The sequence below is a fragment of the Platichthys flesus genome, chromosome 2 (assembly GCF_949316205.1).
Source record: "Platichthys flesus chromosome 2, fPlaFle2.1, whole genome shotgun sequence".
Classification (NCBI taxonomy): Eukaryota; Metazoa; Chordata; class Actinopteri; order Pleuronectiformes; family Pleuronectidae; genus Platichthys; species Platichthys flesus.
In genome coordinates, this window is record NC_084946.1 from 10,279,616 (window position 1) to 10,294,799 (window position 15,184).

Below are 15,184 nucleotides of genomic sequence, written 5' to 3' on the forward strand. Positions count from 1 at the left end.
CATAGAAGAAGAGGTGACGTCTCTGCGCACGTTGTGTACCACCAGAGAAAAAGATGGACGACAGAAATGTCTGTACCCCGCAGCTAGCGAAATCAAACGCTGCAAATAACTCTACTAGTTTGCCTACCGCGGCTTCTGTACAAAAACCTTGAGTGGTGATGGCGAGATGAAGCTTCATAAAGCTTTCCATCCAATTGTTTCGCTCATGGGCCGAAGCTTCATGATGCTTCATTTGCTTTACTGCGCCATCAAGTGGACATTAAATGTAAATGTAATTATAATGAAAACACGGCTTTGGTGTGTGAAGCTTTGAATTGAATAAATGATTTAATGATGTTTGTGATGCCAATACACGTAACACGTACAATAGGGATAAGAGTTTATTTATATGTATGAAAAAACAACATTTCTTAACAGTGCTGGGTTTCAGGCGGTTTCCTTTTTTAGAAATAATTTCGCCTGCTTTAGAATCGATCCTTTCACTGAAACATTTACATTTAATGTCCACTTGATGGCGCAGTAGAGCAAATGAAGCGTCATGAAGCTTCGGCCCATGAGCGAACCAATTGGATGGAAAGATTCAAAGCTTCATGAAACTTCATCTCGCACAGATGAAGCTTGGGTACAAGAAAATAAAGTTAAGAAATAAATGCCCCCCCCTCCCCCCCAATACTCAATACAATAATAATATATTGCAAGCAAACGCACAATAAAGTCCCAAGACAAGTAGTGTGAGGGGGAACCATTTCCTGAATCAGTGACGTACTCGGCCGGCTCGCGAGGCTTCGAACGTCATCACATACGTCATCAACACGAGCCTCAATATGCGCTTCACACAAATCATCCTCGATTACTCGACACACGCTTCGAAGCCTCGAAACGGGAGGACACATCACTAGGTGACGCTGCCCGGACCGGGTTTCATTCATTAAGGCCCAGTGCACGTAAACACAAGAATAACACGAATAAAGAGGTGCGTTTGTTTCTGGTGAAACACGGAGCGCGGTCGGGCGGTGCAGGGACTCCAGCGTTAGCATTAGCCAAACCGCCGCGTTCACTCGAAGTCAACAGCTATTTCGCTGGTGTATACGAAGGGTGATGGCGTCGCACACGGCAGATAAAATGAATTTCACTTGCCCGGAGTAAGGGGGGAAGCAGCGGCAACCCGTCTGCACCTGCGTGTTCTCCGGCACCGGCTAGCAAGCTCCGCAGCTGAGTGAGCTAGCTCCTTAGCTAAACCCGCTAGTGCTAGCTGTCAGACGCTAACTGAAACGCTGGGGGTTTCTCACAGTTTTGGAGCAGGACCCTGTTGATCCTCAGTGCAGCCTGATCGTGCCACCACACAGAGTCAGGGGCTGCTCGTCTTGACAGAGTTCTGTAAGTGGCTGTCGGACCCCCAACACCAAAAGCCTTTCTGACCATTTAAACCACTGCCTCTTACTGGTTGTTCAGCCTCTCTGGTTGGGGATCCAACAGGTTTTCAGAGCGGAGGCCATTTTAATGGCACATACTTGTCAGTGGGTGACAATGACTTATCCCTACATGATAGGTTAGTGCTAGTTAAGTGCTAGGACTAGTTCTGTCTAAACATACTTGGTTCTGGTAAGCAAGCAGTTTGGAGGCTCTCACACCCTCGTCAGTTGTCCTTCATCAGAATCAGCCTCACTCTGTGGCCTGACCCAGCAGTGGGATGACATTACTTTCAAGATGAGGGTGTGACTTGGAAACATTTGCTCACATTTAAAGGTTTGAAACATGATTTGAGATGCAGCAGCAACACTCTCTGTTCTCTTGGTAACTTGTACTGTGATTATCATCTGGTAAGTACGATATTTGACGTATCAGCAGACATGACAATTTCCGGCTGAATCCATCAGCCTGTACACACAGGTTTAATTTTTGCTGTCCCAATGTTATGGAGCCTCGAATATAATATTAACTAAGACACAAAGAAATGCCTTTTTCTAGGAACTCATGGAAAAATTATAAAGATGTCCTTAGTCCCTAACTCCAGTGTCAGTTTCACACCTGACCCATTTTCAGCACTGAAAAATACAGCAGCTATTAATGATTTATTCACTTGCAGCGGATCATCTTAATTTGTAAAAAGTGCATAAATAGAAGAAAAGTAATTTCAGTTGAGGCACTGACAAACATTTAAATAATAAATCAATATGACCACCAGTCATAAAAGCATTGATCAGTTATACCCTATGATTACAGCATACCATATCAAATCATGCACCAAACCATGCAATAGGGAAATTATGATGAAGTGTGAAGTTAAACATCAGGCTCTTTTTTTATCGACTTATCTTCAGAGCTCTCAAAATGAAAGTCACATTTCACAGATTTCTCCTTCACAACCAATTGAGCTGCCATTAGTAGTTCTCACACAGTGTGGTTGCAGGAAGTCAGAAACTTGTGAGTGCTGAATAATTGTGTGAGAGTATGCAGAGCGTGGTCCACTGTATTGATGCAGCCCGGCCAATGTGCTTGACCTCTTCATGCACTCAAAGGTTCAGTACAGTGAGCAATAAACATGCATCTGGTATTGAACACGCAGGATGAGGCATTCATTATATATGCTGCAAGTGTTTGAGAGGTTAATGTCAAACAAGAATAATCACATTGAAGATTTTTAAAGCAGTTTTGGTGTTTGGTATAATTTAATGAGGATAGGAGCTCTTAGTTCACAGCTCTTCCGAACAACTCTTATCATAAATACAACATCTGCTCCTTTATGAGGGATAACTTCTTTCTTTAAATGCGTCCTGAGGATGCATCTTGAATCAATGTGAAATTCTGCACACTTTAAACATATAAGATAGGTAACAGCATTTGCCATTGAACAGGAAGTTGTTATTATAGCATGTTTTGCAGGAAATGCTTGTTTTCCCGGCCAATGTTTTGTGTTGTCTTTCTTAATCATGAATGTTGGATGCATTCTTAAATCAATCTTACAACAAAAAATTAACAAATTAGCATTACATTTTTTATTCAGAAATACAAATGAAGCTGTGAATAATCCAAATCATCTAACATGGGGCAAAAGTCAGATTGTTTTTAATCTACAGCTATTTGCTAAATACAGGTTTGCATTATCTAGAAGTCTGTGAAATAGAAGTTTGAACCCTTATTGTTGAAATGATTTAATAGACCATTTTCTTTTTTCATAAATAATCTCCCACTTTGTTGTCTGGGGTTTATTCGTAACAGTTTGCTCTCCCCTCCAGGAGACGAGGAAGAAGAGGAGCTACTAAAGGGCCTCCTTAATGACCACTACTGCCACGTGTGTGAGGCTGTGCTGCTATTTGAATCTCAGCGACTGTCCCACTACGAGGTGTGTGCAGCCTCCCGTTCACCTTTTGTCCATTTTCCCTTCATTTTCACCTCAGGAGCTCAAACCATTATATATATATCATCTCCTGTATCCCCCAACTGCAGGGCAAGAAACATGCTCAGAAACTCAAGGTGTACCTGCAGACCAAGAGAGCTAAGAGGTTAAACAAAGAGTCGACAGTTCCCCAGGTCAGTGCTCACTTTCATTCTTACACATTTTATATATAGAAAGGAATGCAGAGCCTATAGAGAAGAATGGCAGAAAATCAAACCTTTTTTAAATCCGGGTTTGTCATGCAAAACTGAAGAAGACTGACATAGAGCTCTGAATACTTTTTTAGTAAAATAGTTTTTAATATAATTATTTTATCATAAGGATACAACATAACAAAATCAAAAACACAGAATGTCTTGTATGCAAACTGTATTAATTGATGAAACTGATCTGAGATATCTTGATAGTTTGTTTACTACCTCAAGCATATTCAGCCTGTTCTTGTGCCTGCTCTTTTGCAGTGGACCATGCCTACTGATAAGGACCGTTTCTGTGAGCTGTGTAACATGGTGTTTAGTTCCCACTTGTCTGCAAAATCTCACTATGAAGGAAAAATCCATGCAAAAAATCTGCGAAAACAAGGTCTCCGGCCCCCAGGAAAGTGTAGGTTGTGTGGTGGAAACTCATTGTAGACTATGTGAATTTTAAGATTGACAGATAAACTGTAAATATTGTTTATGGTATGATTCAACTGAAGTTTTGACTAATTTCAAAACACAGCTCACATTGATTTAAATGGGATAATTTCTCATTCTAGTCCTGCACAAGTACACAGACGTGTGTAATTTACCAAGGCTGACTGACGATGCTGAACATGCTGATCACAAGTCACCCTCAGAGGGGGGTGTGGAGCATCATGAGGCCCCGGCAGCCACCACAACTACCCCCAGCACAGAGGTTGATCTGAAGGACCCGAACAGGTACTGCCCCCTGTGTGCAGCTTCCTTCAACAACCCTCAAATGGCTCTGCAGCACTACAATGGACGCAAACACCAGAGAAATCAGGCCAAACAGGAGCTGAACAAAGAGCTGGGAAACGATGTCCAACAAGGTAAAGCAGGACAATTAAGTTTAGCCACACTTGATTTTACATGTATTTTAACAGGCAATATTGAATTAAAAGAACGCATTTAATATTTTTAGACACACTCTATGCACAAAGTGTCCTTGTACACAATAAATAACTCAAGTAGAAGCTGGCAACAGCACAGCAGCCCAAACAAGCATGTAAATGAAGATAAAAGGAAAAAGAAACAATTATAATGGCACTCAGTACAGTACATATCTTAGCCAAGCCCAACAGTCCCCTGAAATTCAATCAAGGTGCACCACATTTCACACACTCATAGATATCAGTTCACCAAACATGGCGATTTTTTTATTAAGATCCAATATTTATTGCCGGGGGGAAAAATATTCCTGTATCTTCCCCCTGATCCAGATCCATACCAATATCACCAAACATCCTTTCACCACATTTCATGGTAATCCATTAAGTTGTTTTTGTGTAATCTTGCTTACAAACGAACCAACAGACAGGGGTGAAAACATGACCTCATTAATAGGGGGTAGCTGCACAGACAGTGAAGAGTAACCCCATGAATTTTCCAAGCTTTCTAAAAATAACACTGATATTTACAATGTCCCAGTCTGCCATGAAGGTGTGATTCCATCGGAGGAGACTGTTAGGTGTTAGTTATATGACAATAAACTGGTGTTGACATGATTTACTAATATTGTGTCTCTCTTAGATATTAACACAAGATTGTCTCTCTGTCCGCAGCCAACTCCCTGATGTGTCAGACGTGTAGTCTGCAGTTTAACTCTTTGGAGATGTATCAGGCACACGTTCATGGAAACAAGCACCAGTTTAGGTAAGGGCATGAATGTTCAGACAAAATACCATGGTCATTATAACTGTGTCTTCATTTTATAATCAATTTATTCTCTCCTACACCACACTTCAACTTGCCTTTAGAGAACTGTGTTGACATTAAAGCCTGGTTTAATGGAGTTTATACCCAAGGCCCATCAGGAGAAACTCAGGAAATTGTCTGCAGCCTCTGACCTGGACATTTTTGTTCTTAAGATTATTGCTGGAGATAATCCAGATTCAGTGCATGTTTGAAAGCAGCTACTCACAATTTGGTTGAGAAAAGCAGCCTGAGATGGGACATAACATCATCTTAACCCTGAATATAGCAAACTCTATGTGACAATTACCACCAGCCTGAGGAAGAAGGTCTCCAGAATTCCTCCAGTATTCAGTATGCACATTATCTTTGCTTTTATCATACACACAACCTCACAGGATGGCCTTATTTCACTGTCTGCTGGTTGTGTAAGTAAGGAATTATTCGACATTTCAATTAACCTGAAGAAGTTGATAAGTTGTTGTATAATTTACATTTCTGTAGTTTGTTTTTCTGGTGCCTACGGTTAACAATCACAATCTATCACCACTGACCAGCATCTTAATTCCTGTTCACATTCTCTTCAACAGAGAGAAGAAGGTCACCGACCTGTGCCAATCCCAACAGAAAGTCTACGGCACATTTGCAGATGAGCTTGCGGATTACATTCAGGCTCAGAGAGCTCGTGGAATTACTCCCAAGTCAGGTCAAGTCCAACATCAGGGTGACACACAAATGGAGGATGAGGAAGAAGAAGAGGGAGTAAAGGTAGCGTTTGATAAGAGACATATCATAGAACTAACTAAACCTATGCCCAGTCTCAGTACCACCTCTGACCCAGGTCATTCCCGGCCTAGTAGTTACTACCAAGCTGAAGGGCGGCATCCGCCAAATCAGGGCCCTCCCTGGCCTCCTCACAGCTGGGACTACAACTTCCCTCCTCCAGTCCTCCCAGGCCCTCCACAGTTAACCAGTCGGCCCATGAAAAGAAGGAGGCGAAGAAAGCAGTCCAGCTCCTCCTCGTTCACTGCCTCATCATCTTCCTCTTCCTCATATTCCTCTTCTGATAGCAGCAGCATGAGTGACAGTGATGACAGCAAATACAATCGGAGAGAAAAACGGAGGATTAGAAGATCCAAGAAGGAGAGAGGGCGGAGAGCAAGAGATGAGGAGTTCGACAAAGAAGAGAGGCAGGGAAAACCGCAGAGGAAGGAACGAGACGATGATGAGTTTATGAGGAAACGGGACGAATCTGGAGAGTGGGAGCAAGAGAGGAGGGGGAAAAAGCTAAAGAAACATGGCAAGAGGAGACGAAAAGAAGAAAAAAACCTGGATGTGAACTTTGAGGGGGAGGGAGGAGATGGGGCGATGACCAATGTAAATCCAGAAGAGATGGACAATACAAAATACACTGAAGTCCATATTCAGGCTGAAATTAATGTTGAAGAGGAGGAGGGGGAGCAGGATGAATCCGCCAAACCCAAATCCAGGAAAGAGAAGAAGAAAACTAAAGAGAGAGAAGATACTAGGACGGAAGAGGAGAAGCTGTGGGATGTTTCCATTTTGGGCTGTTAGAGCAGGATTTTGAAAAAGTATAAATGCATTAATTAAACTCATGTTGACAGCAGTTAAGAGAGGGTTAATGTCACCCTCTGCAGGGGAAGTGTTCTCCATAGCTGTGTTAACTTATACACACAAAATAATTGTTATGTCATTGTGTTTGGAGGGTTTACATTACACATAGCTCAGCTGTGATAACTTTATTTTTTCACTATGGCACTCATTAAAATATTTCAGTAAATCAATGTGCACAGTCAACCTCAGATAATGTCTCTCTTAGTTTCTTGCCTATTTTTTAGAATCATCCATCACTCATCTTGACCTATTGATTAGCACTACTATGTCTGTGTATCTGCTCCTCGCAAGGCTGCGTTTGATTGTGTTCCCTCCAGCAGCCTGTGGTTGGCGCTGTTGAGCTTTAACAGAACAGTAACGCAAATGGAATCCCGGTGTTCAAGTCATTTCATTTCTTGTGAAGTAATGTCTGCTTGCACTTCAGAAACACACAAACAAGGCTAACTGAATATAATGTTAATGATATGATACAACAGGCTTTGAGCTCTTTGTACATTCACTTCAACACCACAATACTGTTTGTAAACAAACAGGAGGGTGTGGAGGCATTGCCCCAGTATACAGTGCATTCTGCGTGCATGTGTGACACCCCCATTGCACATGTGAAAAGCACATAAAGTGTTTGGGGTCAGACAGGTGCAATAGTTCAAATGAGGACAGCTCTTTACAATCTTCAGAATTCATGTTCAGGTGCAATATGTGATGAACTGAACAGAAACAGTTCACAATAGTTAAAGGTGCCGGAAAAGAGACACATTATTTACGTTAATCCACATTTTTCCCTTTTTGATCCATCAGGGAAGAAGTTTCTGACGTGTCTAAAATATAAAAACCCAGACTGGCGGAGCAGCTGTCGGATCTTTGTACTTATTCCCCATAAAACACTTCAGCCCGCATGACTCTGTTTTTGAGTCTATATTTCTTCAAACTATTAACAGGGTAGTTCGTGGACAACATTGCCAAAACCTTTCCAGTAAGTGATATAAAGCTTTCTACTGTAGTTAGCTGTATGAACTAGATGGTTGATTTTATTTTGCTGAAGACTTTTCAAGGAACAATTCTGAAAGCATTCTGGACTTTGACAAGACTTCACATTGAACTGGTGGTCAAACTACTCTACACGCAGGTGCCATAAGAAGCTGTCGGTACATGCTCTTAACAGGCCATGAGATTAACAGGTCAGTATAAGGACTATTTTGCATTCTGTCAGGAGCCTTGGAACAGATTGGCGCACGTTATTTACATGTTGGAATAACTGATTAGTGTTTCACAGGATTCAAAGTGAAAGATCTGCTTTAAAGTACGTTTAAAACGAAATAATTGCTGAAAAAACTTGAATTAAAGTTTGATCATAGCTCAATACACGTGTTGAAAGCAAATGTAAATGACGAAAGTTGATGAAGATTATGAACTACTGCTGTGGCAAAGACTTGATGTTTGAATTACTGGTGATGAGAACAACACACATTCCTAGATGTGTGACTTTTGCAATGGCATGGACCTGAACTAAACTTTTACAGCATTCGCTGATGAGAAGCAGGAGAGAAGTGAAATGAGAACAAGATTTGCCTTTGAATTGAAGCGTCGGCGCACAGAGAGCAACAAAGGCTTTGTAGCGGAGCGATGTGTAAAGAGCAGCTCCGTCTGAGGCCCCTTGAGATCTCCTGTTTTCAAAGAATCCTGTGGTCTTGTTCCCTGTGTCGCTCGAGGCCTCGACCCCCGTAGAGCGATATGGTGCCCACATCCTCTCATTTTAAGACCCCCGCCAGACCGTTATACGCCCTCACCTTGACACATGCACGTTTAGCTTCATCAGTCTGAGTTCTGTGGATGATAGGACTTGTGAACAGGCAAAAGCATTTTAAGTTTGTCTTTTAAGTCAGATATGAATTACAATGAAATATCCTGTGGTTCTTTGGGTCTTCAGTATGTCCAAACCGCTCATGAACGCAGCATCTCTCTGAGTCTGTCATGTAATTTGGGTTGTTACATCAATAGACGAGCAAAAGTCCTGTGTCGTTCATTGTTTCCAATGTTTGAAACGTATAGATTTTCAGTTTTCTGTCACATGTGAGGTAACTTCGGCTGATATGTGGTAAAGTAAAGTCTATTAAAAGAAAATCCCTGAGGCTTTTGAGGATTGCAATTGGAAATCTTACACTTTTTTGTCATTTTAAAGACTGAGCCATTAAACAATTGATACACAAATCAATCGAGGCTGTAAATAATTGGTAGCTGAGATCCTTACTGATTCATTATTTATAGCAGACTGAACCTGTCGTACTGTATGTGTGAGTGCCAGATGACCGCCAACTTGAACACCAACCAGCCCCTGCGTTTTCACTTTTTCACAGTGTTGTCAAAGGATCTACTTTATAAATAAAAAAGTGGTTATTTGCATTTAATTACTATGTCAGATTGATCCAAACTGACAATGATTTAACATTCACAGGACAAAGAAAGAAAAGGATCAAGAAGAAATTCAGAGGTCTGTTTCTTTAGAATATATAAGAAGTTAAAACGTCCCACTTAAAATAACTGGAAAACATATTCAATCTGTTGAAATAATTCTGAATGAATTATTTCATTGTTAAACTTTATTTATCCACTGATACTGACGCCGACAGCTTATCCTGATGCAGCTGAAAGAGGATCGAGCATTTCAGCGGTTTATTTTTGTCAGATACGTGCACATGTTAGAAACGTGCCTTCATTCCCGCAGTTTAAGAGAAATAAAAAATTCACACCTACCAACATACCACACATCATTTATGCTATTGACCCCTTGTTTCCAGCTCCTACCTAAACGTTAAGCTCCGTACACTGGTATTCCCTACCCGTGCTCTGCAGCGCGGCGTGAAGCTGCTCTATGTGGGACTCCACTGAGCTCTAGGTCATGCACCTGGGCAGAGACCACAGTGCTGCAAACTGCTGCAAGTGAACACACTACTTTTATATTGCTTGATATGGGGTCTCATGTCAGCTGTGATGAAACAACTCCATGTTTTCATCTCTTTGTCATCATCCATGACACACTTCATAATTATTATGTAGAGCTGAATGTTTCTCCATTAACAACCTGCATCTCTGAGGTGAAAACAACTGTTGTTGGACACAAACCTCAGGATCAGACGATCAGCATCTGGTTAATGCTGGAATCATGTTCCCCTGCTGTCTGTTGTGTTGTTACACACACTTCAGTGTAAGTGGTCTTTTCAGCAGCCCTGCTGTGCGACCCACTCTGATAGGCCCTGAGTGCGTCACACTGGGGTTTCACCTTGACGACTCACAGGGCCCTGTCGGCTCAGTTCCTCCCATCTTCTCTGACAGATAGATAAGCAGGAAAAGAAAGTATCAGCAGTTTCCCTCGGCTACCACTCAACACATAAACACGCGTACACACACACATACACACTTGCGACAAGCCAAGATGACCACGCTGCCGCTGGCATGGACACTGTTGACTGTTTCTCTGTGGACAGCAGGTAGGACCATGGTTTTTCTAAATAACTGCGTTTGCTTGTAAGGCTCCATCATTGTCGACATCATCACTCGGTCAGGGGCCTGCAGCGAGGGAAGTGGTGATGTCTCCTCAAACTGAAAAGTATCTCACGTATAATCTAAATTATGTCTAAAACATTTCTAGTCCTAATAGTTTGGGCTGAGAGATGAAATATGTTTCGAAGGATCCATCTCTTGCATTGGACAGTTTGAACCGGCCGACCCAGCAGCGTTTGATTGAATTGTTAAAACTGTAATCCCCAAACTGCCGTGCAGGTTACCTAATTTGTTTCTATCTTAGGATTTATGCTATACGATGCATGACTGATGCAGTTAATACGTAAATGAATTGATTAGTACAAAGATGCAAAATGCACAGTGAGGATTAAAGTTACAGTCATGACCCTGTTGGTGCTCTGCGGCAGGTTCATTTGATATCATTCATTTATATTTATTATATATTGTCGCTCTATCAAAGCATTTAAACGAGGTGTTTTGTAAAGTCAGACTCATTATATAAATATAACATCTGTTTGGTGAATTCTTGAACGCCGCGCTATTCGTAAATTTCAGATATGTCGACAAGAACAAGATGATCAGTTCAGTGAGACCTTTCCCCACACATAGGCAGGCTCTCCTACCTTTAGACATTTCATAAGACGAGTCATTGCAACAGGCGTAAACCTACACACCTGACTTGAAACAGCTCTTCCTATGAAGCCATCCCTGAAACATTGCATAAATGCTAAAGCAGTCTTCTCGTAAACCCATTTTAAAATGTCACCTTCACAAGTTTAAAATATAGACAAGAGATTTCTTCATTCCCCGGCTTCATCTTCGGTCGCGGTACACGGGCGATAGTTGGAGTGTTTCTATGTTTGTTTTTTTTCAGCGTTGCTTGAAGTTCAATCACTTTTTTGTGCTTCTACTTTACAATTACTCTTAATTTTGCGTAGAGAGACTTCACTTGCACGTTGTGTACAAAAGTTTCTGTACCCCAAAGATTACTAAGGAAACATTTTAAGACAATACATGATTTCAGAGTTTGGCCTCGACTGTGCTATAGCGTTCGAAAGCCTAAACTGTTGATGATAAAATGGCATAAACGCTAAATTCAGGCTGTATGAGTTGACTAAAGGTGTCTCAAACCTTCTTCTGATTCTGTTGCTTAGGTTCGAGCCATATCATCGTACAAGAACCCGTCAAAGTTCTGTATCCTGCTATCTCCAGTCCGGAGAATTTTGAGTGCAACTGCAACCACTCCTGTGACTCTGTCTACTGGTTCCGCAAGACTTCCCTTCACAGCAACCTAACGTTCCTGGGCAAATGCAACACAGCTGAGCGTGTTACCTACGGGCCTGACGTAGAACCGGCACAGTTTAAACTCAGCAAGAGAGGGAATGCTGCCTTTGTGCTGCGCATCAACAGCGTGAGGAAGGAGGACGAAGGGACTTATTCCTGCGTCCTAAAGGACAAGGGCGGTGAAGAGACGTGGAGGTCTGGAACTGTTCTTCGGCCGGGAGGTTTGTACGCTGACATTTCAAGAGCGTCATTTACAGCAGCAAATATCAAGAGTTTGAATGAAAACCATAAGCAAATATCTGCCCTTTTATCTGAATGACATCAAACACAATATTTTAACACTTATTGTCGATTAAAATGTTGACTCTATGTAGCATCAGGTACGATGCGGCGTGCACAGTCCCTCTCTTATTATCATTCCTAACGCTCCACTTTCTACGATCCTTGAAAAAAGTTATTCTAACAAAATAAAAAAAAATTCTTATTGGACACTGGTTGTTAATCCTTTGCCTTTGATCATTAGTTCTGACCAAAGGCTATGTTTTCAAGGTAGCCTCACTGATCTGAGTGAGTCGGCCGAATTCTTTGAGTAATTGGACGCTCCAAATTTATGTACAATCAAAAACTTTGGAGAGATAGAACTGACATCTTTCTAAAATGTACGTGTACAGTCCATTTTTAATGTCTTTGAGTTAAGCATAACTGCCCACTGGCCCAACAGGTACATGCAAGTCATAGGCAAGCAATGTACATGATGTCTTTGTAGAAAGAACATGTGCCTTAAACTGTGGTCGGAAAAATAGGGACAGGTTGGAAATGCTAGATCTGGTTAGGTCCTTAAAAGATTCCTTACCGTCTTGCTTCAGTTTGTTTAGTTGTCATCTGTCTATATGGTTCTTATCTGACAGGGACCCCTCCGACGCCACCTCCAAAGCCAAAACCCAAACCTCCGGTCAAGTCCGTCTGCCGCTGTAGCCCAAAGAAGAATCCTACACATGGTGAGTTATCTAGAATTTGCTTTGAAGGAAAACGAGAGCTTGCGTAGATGGCAGTTCATAATCTGTATGTTGCATGTCATCGCTTGGTTTCATAGGCCTCATGATACGAAAACACATTGTGAGGTTACATGTTTTAAATCGTCTCTGCTGCTCCAGAAGAAGCCATGTCTTATATCTCTGATGGCTACAGTGCAATGCGCTACCTGGTTTAAGGGAAACCTTTCTGTGTATATTGTGTGTCTGCTCTAGATGGCTGTGACTATCTGGTTCTGTGGCCGTTGGTTGGAGCCACTGCAGGCCTGGCTCTGGCTCTCATCTGCACACTGTACTACTTCAGTCGTGAGTATAGACTTAAATGTATACTGACATATATTTGTATATCTATGGGTCTCATTTTATTTTATCACTTTATTGTGTACAGGGCTTCCAAAGAAATGCCGCCACCACTTTGAGAGGTAAGTGTGATTATTTTTTCTTTATGATGAAAAATAAAAATAGATTAGAAACTGCAAATCTTTATTATATTATATGATAATCTAGATTTACCTCATTGGCTACACTTAAGCATTTCTTTGTTTTGTTTTGCTCCATTAAGGATAAGACTTAAGCCCTGAATCAATGCATCCACAGCTGAGACTCACGGTATGTTCATTTTGCTAGTCTCTTTATATAAATGACTTATTTATTGTATGTGTAATCAAATGTTTTCAGGTAAATCATAGGGTCGTTAATTCTGTCTGAATATTAAAGATCTTTTATATAAACCAACACTTGCCTCTGTTTCTACAGAGGCTGAAGAGCTTCATTTAAGATGGTGTCCAGTGGAGAATGACGGCCGGGATCAAGATCTGCTCTGCGGCCGACAACCCGTCGTGTGCAGTCAGATTAAATGTTCGCCTGGACTGTAACTTCAGCAGCAGATATATGTGATATATGTAAATTGTGATTTATCGACTAATTTCTCCTGCATGTTTTAGAAGACAGAGCTCTGGCCAGTTTGAATTTAACCCAAGTGTTGTTATTTTCATCTGTAAAAATCAATATGCAGATTCCAGGTTTGTGAGGTGTTATTTTATGATTTTATAAATAAAAGTTGGGACACTTCAAAGCTGTACTTTTCTGTGGTACAAATGTGTTATGTAGATTACCCGGAATATTTTAATTGACACATAAAAAGCAGGTAGATCATAAGACAGCTACAATAGGAATCGCTTGTTGCTTTCTTTGCTATTTATTTTTGTTGTTTCGTATGTTACATTGTTTTAAGTGTACGTGTTCAAACAACAATCTTGAAGGAAAAAAGTTTTCGTTTCTGTGAAGATTCATCTCTAAAATCAATAAATCAATAAAATTGTATATTTCCAATCATTTACAGTTGTGTCTCTCTATATACTTATTAAATAGTTATTGGGCAATCTTTTGTCTATTTAACATTTTGTTTTATAACAATCAACTGTCTCCTATGAACAGATATCAACCATAAATAAATCACACTTTTTGTGGGCTTTGGCGCTTTGCTCAAGGGCACTTCAGCAACAGCAGTAATGATAACACAGGTCCAGCTCAAATGCTGATTGTGTCTCCAATGACAACGATGACTTGTGCATTATTGTCTAATGTTAGTAAGAAGTCAGACACTTTAATTGTTTGTTGTGTTGTGTCGTATGAGTGAAAGAGTTCTGTGCGTGAAAAAAAGAGAAAGGGAAGTTTGGGAGTGGGTGTCGTACTTTTGTTCTTCCATCGTCGATATTGTGTTTGGCGGAAGTTGAGTAGGTGAGTGACAGGGTTCAGTTTCTTCCTCTACTTTTGATGTATATACTTGCATCACATTCAGTTTCTGTTGATCTGCCTCAAATGGAAACAATTAACTCCAATGTTACAGTCTTAAATCCCAAAGTCACTTCAGTGCAAACTGTGTCTGTCGCTCGTTTCAGAAGGTTTCACTCTCTCTCTCTCTCTCTCTCTCTCTCTCTCTCTCTCTCTCTCTCTCACACACACACACACACACACACACACCTGTGCGATGGAGGAGTGTAAAGAAACGACCTAGCTGATGGTTTTTCAGGTTTCGGGGAGCGTGTGCACGACCCTTTCCTGTGTGCTGGAGAGAGACAGAGCCGTCTTCACTGAGATGCTCGGCTTCGCTCAGCTTTGAGCTCCTCATCCCCCCTAAAACAAAAAGACCACAAAAATACCACAGACCCAACCACAGGCACTGACAGAGAACGACAGAGAGCCTGACACGTTTGACATGAGAAAACTGTATAAAAAACTTGAAGACAACTTCTTTTGGTAGTGTGCTTTATTTGATGTAATACATCATCATCATCTTCATCATTTCTTCAAAAAGCATTATCTGCATCTCTGTTAATTGATATGTGTTTCTTACATTAAATTAAAGGAGAATGAAGTAACATGCCTGATGGATTCCTGTATCT

At 41.2% G+C, this 15,184-nt stretch overlaps 2 protein-coding genes across 2 annotated transcripts; both read left to right on the forward strand.

The window, feature by feature from the left end:
- Positions 1–53: 53 nt before the first annotated feature.
- Positions 54–7,128, forward strand: zmat1 (zinc finger matrin-type 1). Its single transcript, XM_062395081.1, has 8 exons — positions 54–72; positions 759–899; positions 3,237–3,343; positions 3,448–3,531; positions 3,859–4,000; positions 4,155–4,448; positions 5,181–5,271; positions 5,901–7,128. Exons 1-8 carry the CDS (start codon positions 54–56, stop codon positions 6,883–6,885), a joined length of 1,863 nt encoding a protein of 620 aa, XP_062251065.1. The 3' UTR covers positions 6,886–7,128.
- A 3,181-nt stretch (positions 7,129–10,309) lies between these two features.
- Positions 10,310–14,104, forward strand: cd8b (cd8 beta). Its single transcript, XM_062411308.1, has 7 exons — positions 10,310–10,430; positions 11,619–11,969; positions 12,657–12,746; positions 12,996–13,085; positions 13,168–13,201; positions 13,342–13,388; positions 13,536–14,104. Exons 1-6 carry the CDS (start codon positions 10,376–10,378, stop codon positions 13,358–13,360), a joined length of 639 nt encoding a protein of 212 aa, XP_062267292.1. The 5' UTR covers positions 10,310–10,375; the 3' UTR covers positions 13,361–13,388; positions 13,536–14,104.
- Positions 14,105–15,184: the final 1,080 nt, after the last annotated feature.

Bases quoted from the DNA above. Each gene is read 5' to 3' on its own strand.
- zmat1 (XM_062395081.1), top strand. The intron at 900-3,236 runs GTGACGCTGCCC...TCTCCCCTCCAG, and splicing joins ACGGGAGGACACATCACTAG to GAGACGAGGAAGAAGAGGAG. The intron at 3,532-3,858 runs GTCAGTGCTCAC...GCTCTTTTGCAG, and splicing joins AAGAGTCGACAGTTCCCCAG to TGGACCATGCCTACTGATAA.
- cd8b (XM_062411308.1), top strand. From the start codon at position 10,376: ATGACCACGCTGCCGCTGGCATGGACACTGTTGACTGTTTCTCTGTGG. The intron at 10,431-11,618 runs GTAGGACCATGG...TCTGTTGCTTAG, and splicing joins TGTTTCTCTGTGGACAGCAG to GTTCGAGCCATATCATCGTA. The intron at 11,970-12,656 runs GTTTGTACGCTG...CTTATCTGACAG, and splicing joins AACTGTTCTTCGGCCGGGAG to GGACCCCTCCGACGCCACCT.